This window comes from Notechis scutatus, chromosome 6 (assembly GCF_049901735.1).
Source record: "Notechis scutatus isolate UNSWTSFEM ecotype Mainland chromosome 6, rNotScu1.2, whole genome shotgun sequence".
In the NCBI taxonomy this organism is placed as follows: domain Eukaryota; kingdom Metazoa; phylum Chordata; class Lepidosauria; order Squamata; family Elapidae; genus Notechis; species Notechis scutatus.
The window spans coordinates 53642672-53663352 of NC_142014.1; the positions used below are offsets into that span (position 1 = coordinate 53642672).

Genomic DNA, 20681 nt, shown 5'->3' on the forward strand with positions numbered 1-20681 from the left:
CCACTCTAATTCAATGTATCCATCCAGTTTACCATCCTACTTGATTTGCAATACTTTACTTGAGAGAGACAGTGCATGCCTTCTTCATCAGGCAGCAAAAAAACGTATTTCTACCACTACCGTACATATGCCATTTTTATTGGGAATTACAAAAATTACTTTCAAGCTTCCCCTCTATTCCTGAAACCAACTGACCCTTCTTAATTTCTCAGGTAGGTATTAACAATCAGGAGGAACAAAGTCTCACTTTTGTCCGCTTCTTCAACTTTGTTTCATTCCACAAGATTCCTAAGATTATGAATAAATGATACATTTTCCAGCTTGAAATATCATACCAAAACCAAAGAGTTGCAATGTCAAAAAAAGGAGATATGTAACCAAGATGGTACTTAAAATTCAGAAACTGCCATATTTTGCATACCAGGCTACATTTTGACTTATTCTGCGTGGGGGCACATGAAAAATGTAATGGTGGGCGGGTTGTGCATTTGGCTTGACATTATCTCCTTTGATGGAAATCTTTGGCTCTAGGCCTCTGTTTAAATGTCTGGCCAAATGCTTTAAATTCCCCAAAATTGGCAACTTGTGCTATATGTTTGCCATGGCACTAGGAGTTATTTAACCAGAAGACTCAATGATCACTAAGCAATCTGAGTTGAACTTTCTTAGGTAAAGGAGAGTAGCGAAAGGAGGTTAGTAGGAAAGTGGTAAGATCAATGCAATTACCTTTCTTCAGCTGACCAATGAATCAATTTAAGACATACTTCATTTTAGGTCAGAATAGCCGTAGAAGTATAGAATCAGAATTGGAAGAGGGTGCGTGGGGCCTCTAAAGTTCAACCTCCTGTGAAGGAATCCAAATTCAAGCATCCTAGTCAGATGGTTTCCAGTCCTAATTTGAATTTATTCAGTAAAGAGCAGCCCACCTTCTCTAGATAGCATATTTCAATTTTGAACTGATGTTATTGATAGATAAGACATCTGTCTTCCTATAACTTAAACGCATTATTCTGTGTCTTGCATGCTGGAATGAGAAAACTTCACCTATATGGACATTTTTATATCCAATAAAAGAGAACTGATTCACAGAAAAGTGTGATGCTTCCTTTGCAAAGTTTTCTTCTAGCAAAAACTTTTGATGGTAGATAATTATTTAAGCATGAAAGCATGTTTAAATAATTATCTAAATTATAAAGAATGACACCCATGCTGGCTGGGAGAATTCTGGGATTGAACTCCATACATCTTAAGGCCGCTGAGGATGAGAAACACAGGTATACAGAAAAGACAAAAACTGTAAAAAAAAAATGCTGAAACAGTAAAAAAAAACAAAAAACCAAAGCACAATTGTTGGACTCCATTTTAAAGTTTCAAAACATCTGTGCAAACAGTAAGTTTACATATGAAAGAGAAATGATCCCAGCATTTGCACAAGTTGAAAATCATGGAGACAGTAGTTCAGAGAGAGGGTACCACTACTCAAAAGGCCTTCTCTCATTCTACAAATTTCCCTTTAGGGGGAAAAAAAACCCTACCAGAGTTCTGGGTTTTGATGCAATACTGCAAAATAAAACAGCTGCCTTTTGGATATTCAAGCAAAGGCAAAAACACATTGTCTTTTTCACCCTTGTGTCCTCCCTAAAGTAGGTGCGTCAAAATCCAAAATTGCTCAGCTGGCATAGCCTTTGTTGAAAATTCTGAGTTGGAGTTCACACATCCGGAGGATGCCCTATTTTGAGGAAGCTCATTGAAAATAAAGAAAAAGCTAATTGAGAAAAATCATTGGCAAAGTTGGAAGGGATAGCCAAAAGAACTTTTGTAATCGCTCTAGGGAAGCATGGTTAAAACTGGAAATATATGACCTATTGCCAATAGGTAGATTGCCACAGCTAAAGAAACCACACACAAGGGACAAAAGTAAATATTTCCAGCTTCCTTCAAAGTGCTTCCCATGTGCATCCTCAGAAGGAAAGCTGATTAAGAAGAGGTGATGTGCTTTCTTAGCCAATAAATTGCAAGAGTTAATGCCAATTGCCATGTTTCTGTCTTAAAGAACAAAAGTAGGATCCAGCATTTACCAGCTTCCATGCTGGGCACAAAGGGACTGCACATTCCCCTACCAGTCTGGTGGGAGCTGGCCTAGAGCCTTTTGCTACCCTTTTAATTGTATCTGATGTAGATGCAAGGGTTGAGGAAGGGGGATGGGGAAGGGAGAGTATTAAAACAAAGCAGCTTTAAAAAAAAAAAAAAGAGGGCCAGGAGAACAACTCCTGCGCTCCATTGTGGATGACAAAATGATCACACAAAGACACATTTCATTACTGAAATTTCATCACACAAACGTGATTAAACGCCAGAGGGAGTGGAGAGGCCAAGGAGATTTGTAAGTTATAACTCTGCAAATTAACCTATTATTGGCATAGTTGCTGAGTAAAGGCGACACATTCCTTGTGGTTTCAGTGCCTTTGTCTGTTGACAGTTGTTGCATTCTGTTAACTTCCATTTCACCTTATTTCTGAAACTACTCCCTTAAAAAACTATTTCCAAATATAAATTTCATTTGCATATGTGTTTGTGTATAAATAAAATGGGTGGGGGGAAATAGCCTTTGCCCTAATTTCACAAGCTCCCTGAAAAAAACAGCTCAGATCCTAGGCAAGTCTGATATACCCCTCCAGTAGCAACTCCTGAGCATAAAGTAGCATTATAAAAAAAATTTGCCACAGTAGGAGCAAATCTGGATATTCCAGCAGGAATATTTCTTCAGTCTGGTTAGCTTTAGATTCTCTCCCAAAACCCCACATCTGAAACTAAGGTATGGGGGATTGCGTGTTGCATACAAAAAGCAAGTTATATTTTTAAAAAGAACTTGGATTAAAAGAAAATACACTTTAAGAAAGTATGCATTAAGTTTGCATCAAGAGCCAAAAGAAAGGCCATCTGCATCTTAAGCAAACTTTTTGGGACAACATGCATTACATGCATGTAACTTAGAGCAGCAGTCCCCAACTGTTCTGGCTCTGCCGACTGGCAGCGTTGGCAGCAGAGGGGGGAGGGGATGGTTTCGCATGTGTGCCCACTCGCACAAAATGGAGCTCTGCCTGCTCTCCCACTGCTTGCACAGCTCAGTTCCCAATGGATCATGGACTTGTACTTAGACCTGGGGTTGGGACCTCTGATTTATAGGAATGATGTTTACAAAGCTTTTGGAGATTGTTAAAATATCCTGATGTTTTTTTAGAAACAATGCTGACAATACATTTGCTCTATAAAGCTCCCCCCCCCAAAAAAAAAGTTTGTTGCAGAAAGCAAAGATTTCTTTAGGAGCATAATTTTTTTTCATTGCAAAAGTACTTTTAAAATATTCTTTTACCATTTGAGTGACCCAGGGGATTTGGAGGTTTATTTTGCAATAGTTTGCTTATTTACGTAACTTTAAAAGTTATTTTCCTGACATTTTAGGGATCATGTAGTTCTTCACAATATGAGCATGCACTTACAGTAAGGCTATGCCAGATAGGGTGGGAAAGAAATGTACTGAGACATAGGTACCATAAAGCATAGATTACAGATGTCAAGCTGACTCTCACTAGATAACTCATCAAGGCAATTATGCTTTTTTTCTTTGCTGTAGAACAGCCCACTGTAAGGGGATCCTGTTGATTGATAAGAAGTCAGGGCAGGAAAAGGAACAATGGAAGATTTGATGAGAGTCGCTCTGTGATACTCCTGAGAAGCCCAGAGAGCCAGCCTTGATCAGAGGGGAAATTGGGGGTTTCCAAGGCAACTTGTTCCTGGGCACAAAGGCATGTCTGTTTGGTAGCAAGCAACAGAAATGCCTCCTCTACTACAGGCCCCTGGAAAAAAGCGTAGGTCGAAGGCAAAGAGGTCTTTCAGTTGTCTTAAAGGGCATCTGGAAGCTTGGCAGCTGCAGGATCACTTTAAAATCACTTGCGCATAACATGATGATTAGATACAACACTGAGGAAGCTTCTCCTGCACCACCTTTCTAGTTTGCATTTATAGCATTTGAAAGGCAGCAAATACCTTGCTTGGCTCGGCAAAAACAGCAACAGAATTAAATCTACTGGGTCTTCAAGACTGAGCTGTAAAAGCACTAAAAAAAGAGAGAAAGAAAGAACAAGACAGGCAGACTGCTGGTTTTCTTTAGTATTATTTTATGTAACAAGGAAACATCCAAAACATTTATAGGCGATTTTGGTATTTATTTACACAATATATATATTTCCATAAAAGTTGGGAGTTGCAGCACGGAAGATATTTAATCTGTGATAATTAGTTCATCTACACCCCAGTCTTCATAACTTCCATCTGGCAGATACCTGCGGATAATTATAGGAATTTTCCGAGCTCTGGAGGAGGGAAAGAGACATTCATAACTAAATCATTGGTATTCAGCAATGTATGTAATAAAACATTTGAAAGCCTTCAAACCCAAATCTAAAAATTCACCCACAGAAAATCATTAAATGTTCGTTTCTACTTCTTAAAAATAAGCAGCAAATAATCTGAATGTAGGACTTCTGAATCTTATTTTTCCAAAGAACTTTCCTAAGAGACAGGGAGACAGCTGCACTATAGAAAGACTGTACTGGGATCACATAAATGACCCTTTCAAATACGCATTGTTTAATAACGTATAAAGTGTTCATATAGTGTAACGTCATAAACCAAAGAAATGCTCTGAGTTTTAAACTATTAAAAACCTTTGGCAAACGGAACAACTTGGAACTTAAAGGAAAGAACTTTAAATCCAGTTTAATCTAAATAAGACTTTTTAGGTCAACAATGTAATTAGCCAGCCTGGAATTTGTCCAGAACATCAGGTTTATAATCTTGCAATACGTGAAAAGTAAAAACAGGCAAAAAATTTTTTTTAAGTTACAGGAGTTCAACACAATGGTCCTGAAACCATAACCAGAATATAATTTTTCTGGAAAATTCTTACATTATGATTTTGTATTGGGGTACTAGTCACAGCTTTGCATAGTTCAAGTAAACATTAAAACAAGTTTAGTCACATTAATGTTTGGGCTTATAAACTCCTTTTCATTAAATAATGTACAAATCTTGCATTATGTGCACAATGTGAGCCAAACATGAAGAAAGAAAAAAAGTATTGTTTTGTATTTCTTTCTATAATGGGAACTCATGAATCTTAAGCGCATTATAACAGGAGTATAGTTTACTATCACTTTTTCAGTTTCTACATAATATAACATCTGACATTATAACTCTCTAGCCAATGACACTTATAAAAGAAAAAAAGAAAAACCAAATTATCTATTTAAGTCCTGAATTTCAAAATAAGTCTGAAACATTTCAGTGCCGGGAAAAGGGAAATCATCTACTGTGACTGTACTTCTATGGAAAAAACAAAGATGGCAGGGACTAAATCATAAACCACTGTAGCGCTTTTCATTAATGCACCTGGGAAAATTATGGTACTGAAAATGTGACAAAAATAAATCATAAAAATAGCATTACTATTTTTACAATTAGTATTTTATTCCTATTCAAAACAATAGCATTACCTCTACTTGGAAAAGTCAAGGCACCTACAAAATGGAACATTCTATGTATCTCTTGTTGGACAACAAATTCAGATATTTTACATGTGAATAAAATTAACTAGCTCTCTCCTCCCCCCAATAATTGCCTTTTTGTCACAAGTTGTAGGACAAATAATTATAGCAATAAATATTTACTATTTATTGAGCTTCCTCTCATCCTCAATGTCCTAAAAATTGTGATTTTAAATTGTATGTAGAACCAATACACGTAGGCAAGATTTCAGTCTGCAGAAAGTTCTCTTGATCATAAGGACAACTAGAAGAACAGGAAGAGTGAAACTAGCATGTTCACCATACAACCCCTCCTGCCTTCAAGCAGAACGTCCAAATCTAATTAGAAAGGGAACAGTTTATGCACACCTGCACATGGATAAAACTTCTCAACTTACTTCAGTTCTTTCATTGCAATCAGCAAGGGATCTCTTTCTCCTTCAAGCTCTACCATTACTGGGGCACACATCCTGAGGGGGGAAAGATTTAAGAACCTTTACTGCAACTGGAGTAAACAGTGGGTATTAAAAGTTATCAAGTTAGATGAGAATAAGATATACCATTTGGTTTCCTGTCAAACTTGTAATTTGCCTGGAATTTTTGCTCTTGAGAACCTATGCTATAATCTCTGCTTTCTAACATTTTAAAGATTTTCATTTTAGAGCTGGGTGCGTGTGTACCTTTGAGTCAATCTTGATTTCTTGCAACTGCCTGGAAAATCCCTGAAGTTTTCTTGGCAAGGGTTTTGAGAAGTAGTTTGCCACTGCCTGCTTCCAAGGGCTGAGAGAAAATGGGCAAATTTCTAGCCTGGTACCTTAACCTTAAACTGGCTCTTGTTATTTGTTGTATATCAGGGGTCCCCAACCGCCGGTCCGCGGACCGGTACCGGTCCGCGGAACAACCCTTACCGGGCCGCTGGTTGCTGGGCGCCGCCATCTTTTTTTTGGTAAAAAAGCGCTTCCGGGTAGAAAGCTCACCGGAAGCGCTGTTTCGTCATAAAAAGATGGCGGCGCCAGCGCTTCCGGTGAGCTTTTCCGGGTAGAAAGCCATTTCTACCCGAAAAAGCTCACCAGAAGCGCTGGCGCCGCCATCTTTTTATCAGCTGCGCTTCGATGGCGTCACGAGCGCCTTTTCGTCATAAAAAGATGGCGGCGCCCAGTTGACGCCGGTACCGGGCCGCGGCGCCCAGCTGATGTCGGAACCGGGCCGCGGCGTCGAAAAGGTTGGGGATCCCTGTTGTATATAACTCAATAATAATATGTCCAAATGAATTATACTTTTAAATTGCATACAGAAATGGGGTGATATGGAGTTGCTATTTTGGGCATAAAACAAAATACAAAAATAAAAGTAGGAGAGACTAAATTCTCACACATGGACATTATTGTTATTCACCTCTAGCAAACCAATCTTCATTGATTTATCAAAGTAACTGTCTACTATGTGAGTTCTACTGAAATAAAGAATAACCAGCCACTAGTCCTCAGTTACTAAAATTGGGACCAGCTACTCCATCATTAAGTGACATAGTTGTAAAGTGAAACTTCATGTGACCATACAGAGCTACATCAGTTCTGGATATGGTCATTGAACAAATCATCAATGGCCATTAGGTGAAATGTTACATGACTGCAACTTGCAACTTACTGCCAGCTTCTTTGATTTTATTCGAATGTAGCAAATGGCAATCATGTGGCCAGAAGAGGAAGACCATCATCAAAGCAAACTGCTTGCCAAGCACCCAAACTGCAATCATATGAATGCAAGGGCGCTGTGATGTAAGTTTGAGAACTGGTCATAAATCTACTTTTCAGTGCCATCATAATTTTGAATGGTTACTGATTGTGCAATTGATAAACAAGGGCAACCTGTAAAGTTTTGGCTTAGTTAAACCTCTGGTAAGATGCTTCAAATAAGCTCAAGAACACTACATTCCTTCCTGGAACAATATTGGGAACATATTGGATAATGAAACATCTGTCGTTAGTGGCTAATTCTTCTAAATATTTAGTTTTCCACAAAGAAAAGGAAAATTTTCCTGTCTAGCACCTTCAGAATGGGGAAAAGATTTAATCTGAAAGACATTATGTAACCCCCCAAAATGCAATCTTATTTATGGACCTCTGTTTTTAATTGCTCATCTTAAAGTTGTCCCTTTTCTATCACTCTTACTGCCCAATTCTTGAATGAGGGATAAAATATTCTGCTAGCAGCCTTCTCTTTCCATTATTCATATATTTCTCTATATGAACTCTGAAAGCCACGTACATAATATTTAAAATAAATGTCCTACTTTTTAGCGGCATCTCACTAATAATTTAAATACATGCGCTGCCAAAGAGCTATAACTATGGCAAAATAGAATTATGCATTGGAGACAAACAGCTGGAACCTGGAGAAGCCTTCAATCATTGGTAGAAAAAGACAAATAACTAAATAAATGTATATATTTACGCTATCTGTAGGGCACGGGTACCAAGAACTCTGGCCCGCTCATATTTGGTCATGTAAGGAGTAGTGATCCGCTTCTGATTTGCTTGTTGACGCTCTCCAGATGGCAAGATTTCCACATTTTCCTGACCCTCCTATGGAATAATACAAACCAAATGTAAACATACATAGCTGCATGCCCTGTCATCTGAGTAATCATGCAATTAAAACCGAGAATATGAATGGAAAATATTAAATAAGGTTCTACAAGAATGCTAATTAGGTAAAGATACCTAATACATGATGGTAAGATGTAAAACAGATATTAACCTATGAATTCATATATATTTTAACCCATTTTCTAAACTTCACATTTTATACCACTTAAGCATTGGGACTTTACAGATCGAGGTTACTAGTCCTTATTCTTTGTCCTTAGCTACTAGTCAAAGAAACAAAATATATGCCTTGGGTAAAACAATGAAAAACAGACTTTGAGGGAGATAAGAGAGCACTACGCAAAAACTTTCAGGATTCTATTATTCTGCCTTACTATGATAAAGAGTATTCCTGGAATCCAGTTTCTTGACCTGACCTACTTCAAAGGACTGACATATTTTTTGAAAATTTGTCCAAGTTTCTCCCTATCCCATCTTATACTAAAAAAAAAAAAATCACGGGGAGGTTATTTTGAATTTGTTTCTTATGCTTCCCGCTAAGGACTGTGTAACTTTTTCGCAAAGTCCCTCCTTAATAGTTTGATCCTTCTTTCTCCTCTTAAGTGGCCCTTTCAAGTTCCCCAAAATCAACCCTATATTCCTTTATACCCTAATAATATACTTAAATACAGCCTTCCAAAAGTATTCATTTTTCCAGCTAAGAATGACAGAAGTTGAAGTCTAATACATCTAGTAGCTATTTCACTCACAAAATATATATCTTCCTTTTTCAAACCACTCACCAGATTGAAGGCTGTTTTAGCATATCACAAGCTAAAGTCACTTACCTCCTCAACATTTTCTAGATCATCAAGTCCTTCATCTTCTTCCACATCATCAAAATCATCTCCATCAAAACTAATAGAAGAAATTTATTAATATTTTATGGGCAATTCTCTAGCAAAACCCTGAAATACTTACTACCAGCTAAATGTCATAACTGATGTCAACACCTAAATTATCTATCTTGACAAAAACAATGTAGGACTGAACTGGATTCATATGTGGAAAGAAGATCACTAGGAAATCCCAAGTGTGAATGGATCAGGCTGTGAATGGATCACAGAAAAGTCAGAAAGGGAACATGTTTGTCTTTAGGTTGGAGAAAATTCACTTGCTCTTCTTCCAAATTCTGTGGTACAAGCCAGAAAAAGAAATATTCTTGATCTTTTAAAAGTCACTAAATCAACAGGCATGAATTTGGAAACTAGAGCAATTCTGTTCTGAGTAATTCTGCTCCCCAAATGTACTCTGTGATGGTGATAAGCAACAGCTAGCTATTAAGCTTTCCAAATTTGCAATTTAGAGATTACTACAATCTACTGATTCCTTCTTAAGTTCTAAGAAATTTTAGGTCAAATCATACATGAGTCAGGGAATCCATTGGCATGACTGTTGCTACTGTACATGATGTAGAAAATGCATTCTATTCTCAAATTCTGTCCATCAGGTCAGGATAAACTGAGCAAAAGTATAAATTTAATTAAAATACACATATTAATATTTTTTTAAAAAAGTCTGCTTTGGCTTGTTGTATCGCAATTCCTCTTTGACAGGTGATTAACACTAAAGAAAAACAAACAAAATTATAAGACAAAGGATTCTTGATTTTAAGTGTATTTCAACTGCCACATACTAAAAATGTAGGTCATTTAGCTTCTCAGAATAAACCATGCTAGACTAGACAGAGCTTTAGTCGGATCCAAATGTATATATGGGTGGGAGACACTGTAATTACTCTCCAGTTTCAGTGGTGAGCAGAGAAAGATGCCAGGCCAGTTAGAAATATTTTTTGGAAAAGTCAGTGTGGTACAATTATTTGAGTAAACCCAGGACGTGGATTCAAATTTCTCTTTGGCTATGAGACCCACCTCATTATTATGTAGCTACTCCTCAGTCTCTGCTTGGGTAACTATCACTTTAGGACTGGTTCAACAGTGAAAGTGGGATACACCTTTTAATAACAGTGCTATTGTTATTAACAGTGTTAATATTAAATCATAGCAATACGTTGGGGGGAGGGAAACAATAGCTGAAAATTCACATTCTTCTTTAAGTACAGGTGGAGCTCTCGCCTCACAATCATGAGCCTGTAAGATCGATCCCAGGTAGAGGCTAATATTTGGATTATTAGCCTCTACCCAGGAGGCTAATATTCCAAATATTAGCAGAGGTTGGACTAGATGACCTCCAAGATCCCTTCCAACTCCTGAAGTCAGGAATTGAATGAAGTTGAATCCAGGCCAGCGTCTCACTGCTCGGTTTAAAGCAGTTCCAGGAGGCTGTTTTCCCAACTGCAGGCGGACTGGCTAAGCAAGCCTTCCTCCCAGCCTGGACCGGCTCTGAAAATGAGAAGTAGCCCCAACACCCGGGAGACGCCAAATTGGGGCAAGAGGCTAGAAGATTCATTTCTTATTCACGCGCTTATTTACTTATCCTCGTTGTCCGACATGTGGAGGCCTTCCCTCGTTCAGCACAGACCTTCACGGTGTCAATTCCCACCACAAACCGAGCGTCCTGACGGGAGAAGCGGACAGCCCCGAGATGATCTCCCCCGGCAAGGAAGCAAAAGGAAAAACGCAAACAAACTCACGCGCTTCCCGTCGAAGAGCACGACGAGCGCGAACACTTCCGGGGTCAGAGTTGACGTTGGCGTAAGCGAGCGCCGGAGGCGGTTGTCATGGTGACGGGAGCCGCCAATTCGGGTAAGAGAAGGGAGGGGAAAAAAAAAACCAAGACTTTTCCTTTTGCAAACCTCTCTCGCTGCTCATCCCGTAACCCCCCAGAAAAGGGAGCCGTGATCGGACAGAAAATCGGGTAGATGGGGGCCTCCAAGCCGAGAAAGGCACGATTTCACGCATCCGTTTTAGATGCTGAGTTTGCATCTCCGCTACCTTAAATTGCACCGTGATGTCGAAGTTAGGATTAGGCTGCGATTAGACGCCGGCTGCAATTTATTTTATTATTTTATTTTATTTTATTTTATTTTATTTTATTTTATTTTATTTTATTTTATTTTATTTTATTTTATTTTATTTTATTTTATTTTATTTTATTTTATTTTATTTTATTATTTTATTTATTTATTTTATTTTGTCAAGCGGTTATAAGATAACAGGTATAAGAGTAAACATAGTTATGAATACATGACATTGTTATGATCATGATGTATGCAGCACAAATGTCTCCAGTTCCTGCCTTAAAAAAATCCAGTTTGGGTTTTCTACATGTAGCCCATACATATTTCTACATGTAGCCCATATATGAGTATACAATTGGTCTACAGGTAATCTGCAACTTAGGACCACAAAAAGAGCCCAACATTTCTGTTGCTAAGCGAGATGGCTGTTAAGTGAGTTTTGCCCCATTTTACAAACTTTTTTCACTACGGTAAGTGAATCGCTGCAGTTAGTAACCTGGTTGCTAAGTGATTCTGGCTTCCCCATTGACTTTGCTTATCAGGTCGCAAAAGGTGATAACCTGACCCTGGGACACCTCAACCGTCCTAAATATGAGTTAGGGTACTTGCTAAGCATCCACATTTTGATCATGTGACAATGGGGATGCCGCAACAGTAATAAATGTGGGAAATGGTCCTAAATTCAGTGCCATTGTATTGACATGTATAGCATAGAAATTTAATAAATAAAATAAAATATGGCAAATGAACATTGGTGAAAGAATTATGAGAAAAAATACAGAATATGTGTGAGTTGTGATCTTAATAACTGTAGAACTCTTTATCAGTTTCTTTCAGAGTACTATATTACAATGGCTTCTCAAGAGAGGATCAGGCCTGTGATAAAAGGAAGTGGATTTTGGCATGTTCCCACTGTGAAGGAATATAGCCAGGAAACACAAGAGTTATTAAAAGGTAATTAGCAAGCAGAATAGAAAAGTATCCCAGGAAGTAATGCTCCCCACTCCTGCTTATTATCTTGTTGCATTTTAAATTACTACTACTTAAATTACTTTTTGTGCAAATTGAGGATGTAAGTTAAGAATCCCTAGTCTTTGATAATTTCAGTGACTAGTTAGTAACTATAGGAAAATGTCTGTGTTGAATTTCTTCCTTAATATGAGGTATAAATTCTTGAATACCTTTCTCAGCAGTAGCTAATTACAAGATCTGGTCATGCCAATAAAGTTATAAGCTGAAAACTGGTTACAGAAAAAAATAGAGCTTGTTGAATACTACTTGCTTAAAACCAAAAATACAGGAAAAAAATTCACTTTGGATTTCTGTATTCCAGAATAACCACAATAATAAAAATAATTTTGGGGAGAAAACCCAATGTTGCAATTAGTTAGATATTCTGAAAAAGGGTTTTGAATATAAATTATAACATTCTACAACTGGATACCCTTCAATTATATTATATCAAAAAAAGCAGGAAGATATCTCATTGGAAAAGACTGCTACTGATAGATTGGACTGTAGCCTTTTAGCATTTGGGGTATCTGTGCTCAAGATTTTGCATTCCTTTTTGTATGTAGGTACCGTTTGGATTAAATCTATTTCTGCAAAGGGTGTGATGTTGTTGCTGATCTGTATAATATTTTTTCTCTTTTAGTGATGATGCAAGAATCTAAACTTACTTCTTTCCAGCAACGCCATCTTGTAAATTGCATGAAACGTAAGTATGCCTAAAATTCAGATTTCTAAATTTAATTCAGACATGCGACTTTCTCCAGCTAAAGAGACAAACCATCCCCTTGCAAAGGAAATTTATATAAACTCAGGAAGACAATAAAACATTAGTGTAAAACTGTAAATCACAGATGATGAATACTTCTTAATAAACTCTAGTTTATCCAACTCAGTCTAGGACAATAAATCTTATGTAAAAGTGAGATTTTCAACATGTACTATAAAGATAGGTTGAGGGACTATTTTTAAACAATTCTGAATTCATATTAAAACATGAGTAATTCCTATTATATATTTTCTTGTATGCATTTATAAGCAAGTCAGTTTACAGAATCCCTCCTAAAATATTAAATTGGAACACATATTTATACCTAGCAATTTAACCTTGGGGTCAAATCTAGACACTGCCAAGAATACTACTGGAGGTTTCTAAAAAGCTGCCAGAGACTGAGCTTGGGTGAAAGGAGACTCTTGCCATGTATACTTAAAATGGTACATGCATGCCATTGCTTTACATTTAATTCCTTTTTGACCAATCTCTGCCCTTCTTTCTTAGGTGGTGATGCTTTCCCCGTACACTGTTATCCAACATCCAGCAGAGAACCAGAGTTTCCGAAGCCTGTGTCATCAAAGATCATTTTGACCACCAGTCTCTGTGGTAGACCTCACCTGCGGCCTGCAGAAATCTGTCGGGCAGGAAGTGCATATACCAGAGAAAAATTCAAACCTCAAGCCACTCGTAAGCAAGAAACATTTGCAAATGATAAATGCATCAGTGGTGGTATTCTACCGGTTCGGCCTGGTTCTGCCGAGGCGGTAGCGGCGATGAGCAGCGGAGACCGAACCAGTTCTCTCTGACGCTTTGCTGTTGGGCCCACCCGTCCGGGCTCCCATACTAACCTTTATGTCCTGCTTTTGAAGCGCAGCTACTTTGCGCGGCAAATCGATTGCTGTGCAGCAGTTGCTGAAGCGACAGGGGGAGTGCAGGATTGCAGGAGGCGAGTTGGAAAGCCTCTGTGCCTGCACAAAGTGCGCGTTTGGCACACACGCATGCATGCAAAGTGTATACACACAAAGCGCACCCACCAAGCCATGCCAACCGAACTGGTTGCAAAAATTTTTGAAACGCACCACTGATACTCATCATAATTTACAAGTAATCTTTGTTCAGCTACTGTACTATGTGGGTAGCAACCACCTGTAGTTACAACAGTGATGAAAATGTAACTTTGCAACCAGTGACCACATTTATGGCCTCCAAAGCTTCTCTAGGTCAGTGTTCACCATTAAACACAATGTGTTGTCTATTGCCTGGCCTGCTTTTTTTTCCTCTACCTCCTTCACAGTGCACAGAAGGATTGTCTAAACAAGCTATCTCTTCCTGAGCTGCTTCTCTCTCTTCAGTGCAGCACTGAAAAGTGCTAACCACAATTTAACCACTCTTGTGATTTTAATTACTTGATTAGAATCCTGGACCTGCACAGTTGCTGCCTGAAATTGACAAGACTATAATCAATGTCTCTACTCAAGGCTTTTTTTGTTCCCTAAGTGGCTCAGCACTCCTAAGGGTGCTAAGCAAATAGCAGGGAATGTGTATTCCACATTGTATGCCTGCTTACTTCTTATAATCTCTTCTTCTCCAAAGATGAATTATCTAATTCCCTTACTAATTATCCCAGTACTTGAGTGAGCTTCCAAAATGGTAAAAAGGAGCCATAAGATTTGCCCTTTTACTTGGCTTCCTTGTAAATCGTTCCAGAAAACATCCCTGCTGTTTGAAATCACCCAACTGTTTGGGGTCATATCCTTTTGATGCTGTAAAGTAAAGGAAAACTAATATAAATTTGTAAGCAGTCACATAATTTTTCACTTAGCTACCACTTTGCTTAATGACTGAGTTGGTCCCAGTTGCAATAGTTAAATGAGGACTACCTGCTGAAAGGATGAATATAGGTGATCTGTCAGATTAGTGCAACTCTTCAAAGAGAAATGTCTGAGAAAGAGAAAATGATAACCAAGGGAAATACTATCTCTAGAATTCTCTCCACTTAGCAGTCTCAACTGCTGCCATTTGAGTATCAGAGTTCATTTGTAATTATTTGCTTAGACATTTTAAAATTGTCTTCTTTTGAGCATAAAAGAATGACAGTAAGTTATCCCCTCCAGGAATTCTGATCAATATTTTTATACAGTAATAATATTTCTTTTATATCTATAGGAGACATAGAGAAGGAGAAAGAAAGACTGCAAAACATCTTAGCAACAGGAAAGGACAAAGTAGAGAAGAAAACTCAGAAGAAACCAGTCAAGGTAGAAGAAACAGTACCAGAGGTGGACCGATTCGATGAATGTAAGTGGACCCCCTTAGCTAAAAGCAGTGACCTGATACACTCTGGCAGGGTACATACAATATATTAGCCTAAGATAAAAGGGTTGTTGTCATTCAGGAACTCAGACATTTACACCCACCTACACCTCTGGAATAAAAATATAATACAAAGAATTGCAAATAGAAGGACTGTAGCAAAAGAAAGCAAATACCAATAGTGATAGGCATATTATGTGCAATCCTAAAACAACTGGATCACCACCTGAATACCATTAGCATTGACAAAATCCCCATCAGTCAATTGAAAAAGGCAGCTTTACTTGGAACAGCTTACAACCTGCAATAATACCTTTACTGCCATCAAAAATTTGCCTATAACAGGTCCTTGGGAAGATTCTGTAGGTTGACCAAAATACCAAATCCAATGTAAACTGTGTGATGATCCCTAATAGTGTTTAGGATTAATTTGTAATGCTAATCCACTTACTGAGTTGGCATCATACATAGAACCAGAAAGCTAAGCTAAGATGCTATGTTCATACAGTATGCTATCACAAAAAACTAAGGTTAACTCTAACCAAATTAATGTTAGATTCATACCAACTAGGATGTGTGAGTGTAGCTTCTAAGAATTGACCTGATCTGATTAAATCATGTTCTATGAATACTGGCTGTTTGTAGCTAGTAGAGACTGGAATCAGCTACTCCTTCCTGCTTGTATCTTTAGAGTCTGAGCACTGTCAAATCAGTGACTTACATGCTAAGTTGTCTTTGCAAAAGATTGCTCATACTTCCAGGATGAAGCACAGCAACACTACTCTTATCCCACTAATGCAGTACAGCAGGATCATTACTTTGGCACAGTGTTATATATTTTCAACCGGGATGACACCAAACCATTTGATACAACAGTGTATCAGGTTAACAATAAACATAAGAGATTTCTATAGGTCAGTTTCAGCAGAGCATATGCAAGGCAAAGCTAACCAAGAGCAGGGTAGTCATACAATAGACTTTTAAGATGTCCCCCCCCGCCCATAATAACAGCCACTATAGTTTATAAACCATGATTTATAAACCATGATTATGGCTCAATGTTGGGCAAAATTTAATTCAATAAATCATAATTCATCATATCATAGTGTGCATAGTCAGTCTGTCTATCTTATCAAGAAATGGAGTTAAAGTTATTTATACCTAGCTTAAAACAAAGTCCCTATTGCAAAGTTTGTCTACTGTCCCAAATATTGCTTGCTTTTGTTCCTCAGAATTAGTATTCAGTGGCATGGATCTTGTGGATGTTCTGGATCAACCAAACTTATGGACATTATTACTATGTTCTATGAAAGACTTCCTTTTTGTATATGAGAATCTTATTAAACCTATAGTCATGTGAAAAAGAAAGTTCACTTTGAGTTCTATGAACATCAGAACATAATAAAAAAAAATCTGGTCCTCAGCTGTTCTTAAAAATAGGTAAATACAATCACAAATGAACACCACCACATGACATGTTACGCCATGTCATCATTTATTTTACAGAAAAGAAAGCCAAAATGGAGAAGCCATGTGCGAAAAACTTACACTTTATGATTCAATAGCTTAACGAACCACCTTTAGCAGCAATAACTTGAAGTAACGGTTTTCTTTATCAGTCTCATTGTGGAGGAATTTTGGCCCACTCTTCTTTACAATATTGCTTCAGTTCATTGAGGTTTCTGGGCATTTTGTTTATGCACAGCTCTCTTGAGGTCCCACCACAGCATTTCAATCTGATTGAGAGCTGGACTTTGACTGGGCCATTGCAACACCTTGATTCTTTTAATTTTTCAGCCCTTCTGTTGTAGATGTGCTGGTGTACTTAGGATCATTGTCCTGTTGCAATGTCAGCCAAACTTTAGCTGTTAGACAGGTGGCCTCACATTTGACACTAGAATACCTTGATATACAGAGTTCACGGTCGACTGAATGACTGCAAAGTGCCTAGGTCATGTGGTTGCAAAACAAACCCAAATGACTACCACACCCTCACCATGCTTGACGGTTGGCATGAGATGGTTGTACTGATATGCTGTATTTGGTAATCACCAAACATGGCACTGTGCATTATGGCCAAACACCTTCACTTTGTTCTTATCTGTCCAAATGACAATGTTCTACAACATAGGTGTCAAACTCAATCACATCACGGGCCAGTTCACAACATATCATGATATTTTTTGTCTTTGCGGAGCTGGGCTGGGTGTGGTCTGTGCATGATGTACCTACCCAGCCTGCAGGCTGCCAGTTTGATAGGCCTGTTCTAGAAGTTTTGTGATTTATTCAGATGTAACTTTGCAAACCTAAACCATGTTGCCATGGTTTTTTTTTTAAGAAGAGGCTTTCTCCTAGCAACTCTTCCAAAAAAATCATACTTCTGTTTTTTTTCTAATTGTACTGTCATGCACTTCAACTTTTAACATGCTGTCTGAGGCCTTGTAGAGTCTGCGATGTAACTCTTGGGATTTTTTGCAATTTCTCTGAGCATTGCACGGTCTGACCTTGGGGTGAATTTGCTGGGACATCCACTCCTGGGAAAATTGGCAACTGTCTTGAATGTTTTCCATTGTGAATACTCTTCTCAAGAATAATGGACTTTAAATTGTTTGGAAATGGCCTTATAATCCTTTCTAGACTAATGGGCAGCAACAATTGCGTCTCTAAGACCACTGTTGATATCTTTCCTCTTTGGCATTGTGTTAAAACACACCATAGTGCTGGAGACCAGCAAACTCCTAAAACTCTGGCTTTTATAGGGATAGTCACACTTGCCGGGTCAATTGATCAAGGGCACTTGATTAGCAGCACCTGGCTGCTACTTAGCATCTTCATCTCTCTGAAAGTATTAAGGGTGAACGTAACTGCTCCATTTTGGCTTTCTTTTTGTAAAATAAATGGTGACATAGTGTAATACGTTGTGTTGTTGTTGTTCATCTGAGGTTGTATTTATCTACTTTTAAAAACTAAGGACCAAATGATTTTTACTGTTGATACATAAAACCATAAAAAGAGGATGTTCTTTCTTTCTCACATGATTGTATAACAGGCATGATATTCCCCTCTGAAAAAAAAATCGGGGCCGGCCAAGAGACCCCCCCACCGCGCGCCAAGAAATCGCTGCCCAGCTCCCTTTTCCTGCCGCTCAGCGGCCTCCGCTCGCACCGCCTAGGCTCCGCTCGCACCGCCCGCCCGCCCGCCTGGGCTCTGCTCAGGTATCTGGCTGGGGCTGTCAGGAGTTGCTACCGCCCGGCGCGGCTCCGCGCGGCTCCAGTCCCGCGTTGCCTCCGGAAGGGAAGGCAAAACCAGGAGCCGCTGCTGCCGTTGCAAAGCGCCGCCGCGGCTCTTCCTTTTTGCCTTTCCCTTCCTGAGGCAATGCGGGATTGGAGCCACGCAGAGCCGCGCCAGCGGTAGCAACTCCTGACTCGGGGCCTCCGAGGGAAGGGGAAGGAGGAGAAGAAGGGGGGGGGAAAGGGGGGAGCGATTCCCAAAAAAATCGGAATTCCGATTTTAATCGGAAGAATATCATGTCTGTATAACCAGTGGTGCAATTCAACCTGTGTAACAACTGGTTTGGTGAGCGTGCGTGTGCACCAAACACACACTTTGCGCATATGCGCTGCATTTTAAAAAGCCCATTTTCAACTCAATTACTTGCCTTCTGCTGCATCCCCGGTAAGTAAAACAGCTGATGCGCAGCAAACTGCTCTGCCGTGTGAATCAGCTATGCTAAAAACCAGGAAATAAAGCATAGGAAAGAGCAGGGACAAGTGGGCAGGGCCACATGCTCACCTGAAGTACCGGTTTGCCCAAACCAGTCAGAACCGGTAGAATCTCACCTGCATATAACATATTACATCTATTTTCCCCCAAAGGAAGCAACAGGTTTAATTAACAGGTTTAAGAAGCATACAGGGAATTAATGTAATATATGTTCCAATATTGTTGTTTTCAAGTTGCTGTTGTTGTGAGGCTCCCAGAATTATGGCCCATAAGATGGGCTGCTACAGAAGTCTTTTAAATAAAGTAAATAGGAAATTAATGATTCAAACTTCAGAAGAACAACTATATTCCTGCCCTTTAGTCTTTCATTCCACATTGCTTCTTTTGTCTTTATGCTTAGTGGTGAACGAAATTCAAGACCGACAAAATTTCCTGTCAGAAATGAAAGCTTTGGGACAGAGCAAAGCGTATGAAGGAATTATCCAAACTGAAATATCACAGGTACCTGGTAATTCTGACCTTTATAGGCTTAAATGCAATCTTTTTTTCAATATGAAAATTGGATATGATTATGATTTTTTGAGAAAGTAGGAAAAGACTTGGTTGAAGGGCACGTATGCATCTAAACTGAAAAAGAACCTTTAAAAAGTTATACAGGAGATGGCAATACATCTTCATCTGGAGTAAGATTTGTGTATTATCTTGTAAGAAAATTAAAATTCATTGAATTCTTACTATGTCTTCTTTCTCTGCTGTTTGCAGAAGCTCCGGGAGATGGAGATGATTGACAAGCAGAGAACTGCAGAACTGAAAGGGGCAATAGCCAAGTCTTTCAATATAAGCATCAAACATGACAATCGAAGCACAGGTCAAGTAGACCAATAGTTCTCCCCCACACACACACCCAAGGATGTAACTCTTCACCCTTACTTTTTCTGCTGGCATAACCAAATGTGAAGAATATCTTATCAGTACAGTTTTGACCCTCTTGTGGCAGGTATCTGTTAGAATATATTTAATCTCCCAGGAATTCTGTATGAATCCTGAAAAATAGGAACAATCTGTTTCAATATGGAATGGCAGGAAGCCTTTCCAAAAATGTGATCCAGAAACAAAAGAGTTCAAATGAATCGCTGGCCTTACAATGAATATTAGCTTGCTTGCCTTGACAAAAAAGAGGAAAGGATTTCCACATATTTCATCTCTGGAAAACAGCATCTGTGTTTCTACCATTTATTAGAATTAGAACAGTACAACTCTTAGAATAGATCAAAAATACTTCATATATTATTCTGCCATCCACGAGACTGCTTCCAGTCAAAACTGCTGTTTTTCACTTACCATATAAATTTTAAGCAAACAGTGGTGACTATTGTATCGGACTATAAAAGAGAGAATTAGAAGATTTTAGATGGCAGTTATTTTTGATGAATGCTTCTTCAGTAAAATTACAGACCTAGGACCATCTTCATTATGACTAAGTGACTATTCAGATGTCTGTCACTTGTTAAAAGAAAGACTTAATATCACAACAATAAATGGAGTATGGGATGTTTTTTTCTCATTGGTGGACTTTTTGCTTTGGTCCAGGTCACTTTTGATAGCTGTATAATATTCTACTTGTAAAAAATAAATAGAAGTCCTGAGAATTTTGTGATTTTCTACTTTCCATTCCCTATAACATAATGCTTTGTGTCCACTTCCTGCCA

General features: G+C 38.6%; 2 protein-coding genes across 3 annotated transcripts; one reads left to right on the forward strand and one right to left on the reverse strand.

Annotated features, from left to right (window-relative positions):
• Nucleotides 1-4161: 4161 nt before the first annotated feature.
• Nucleotides 4162-10847, reverse strand: POLR2F (RNA polymerase II, I and III subunit F). The gene is made up of 5 exons (XM_026694900.2): nt 10666-10847; nt 9022-9091; nt 8040-8170; nt 5984-6055; nt 4162-4373 (listed from the first exon to the last, which is right to left on the reverse strand). The coding sequence occupies exons 1-5, from the start codon at nt 10683-10685 to the stop codon at nt 4283-4285; spliced, it is 384 nt and encodes a 127-aa protein (XP_026550685.1). The 5' UTR covers nt 10686-10847; the 3' UTR covers nt 4162-4282.
• Nucleotides 10842-20621, forward strand: C6H22orf23 (chromosome 6 C22orf23 homolog). 2 transcript variants are annotated; one of them, XM_026694899.2, is made up of 7 exons: nt 10842-10938; nt 11981-12107; nt 12808-12870; nt 13441-13623; nt 15103-15234; nt 19373-19473; nt 19735-20621. In XM_026694899.2, the coding sequence occupies exons 2-7, from the start codon at nt 12005-12007 to the stop codon at nt 19855-19857; spliced, it is 705 nt and encodes a 234-aa protein (XP_026550684.1). In that variant the 5' UTR covers nt 10842-10938; nt 11981-12004; the 3' UTR covers nt 19858-20621. The 2 variants fall into 2 exon arrangements, with proteins under 2 accessions (XP_026550684.1, XP_087824460.1); XM_087968334.1 differs by lacking the exon at nt 10842-10938 and adding an exon at nt 10960-11050.
• Nucleotides 20622-20681: the final 60 nt, after the last annotated feature.

Excerpts from the sequence above, each read along its gene's own strand:
- C6H22orf23 (XM_026694899.2), top strand. The coding sequence starts at position 12,005 with ATGGCTTCTCAAGAGAGGATCAGGCCTGTGATAAAAGGAAGTGGATTT. Across the intron at positions 12,108-12,807 it reads AACACAAGAGTTATTAAAAG|TGATGATGCAAGAATCTAAA; the intron begins GTAATTAGCAAG and ends TTTCTCTTTTAG. Across the intron at positions 12,871-13,440 it reads TCTTGTAAATTGCATGAAAC|GTGGTGATGCTTTCCCCGTA; the intron begins GTAAGTATGCCT and ends CTTCTTTCTTAG.
- POLR2F (XM_026694900.2), bottom strand. The coding sequence starts at position 10,685 with ATGTCGGACAACGAGGATAA. Across the intron at positions 9,092-10,665 it reads ATGTCGGACAACGAGGATAA|TTTTGATGGAGATGATTTTG; the intron begins GTAAATAAGCGC and ends TTCTTCTATTAG. Across the intron at positions 8,171-9,021 it reads ATCTAGAAAATGTTGAGGAG|GAGGGTCAGGAAAATGTGGA; the intron begins GTAAGTGACTTT and ends ATTATTCCATAG.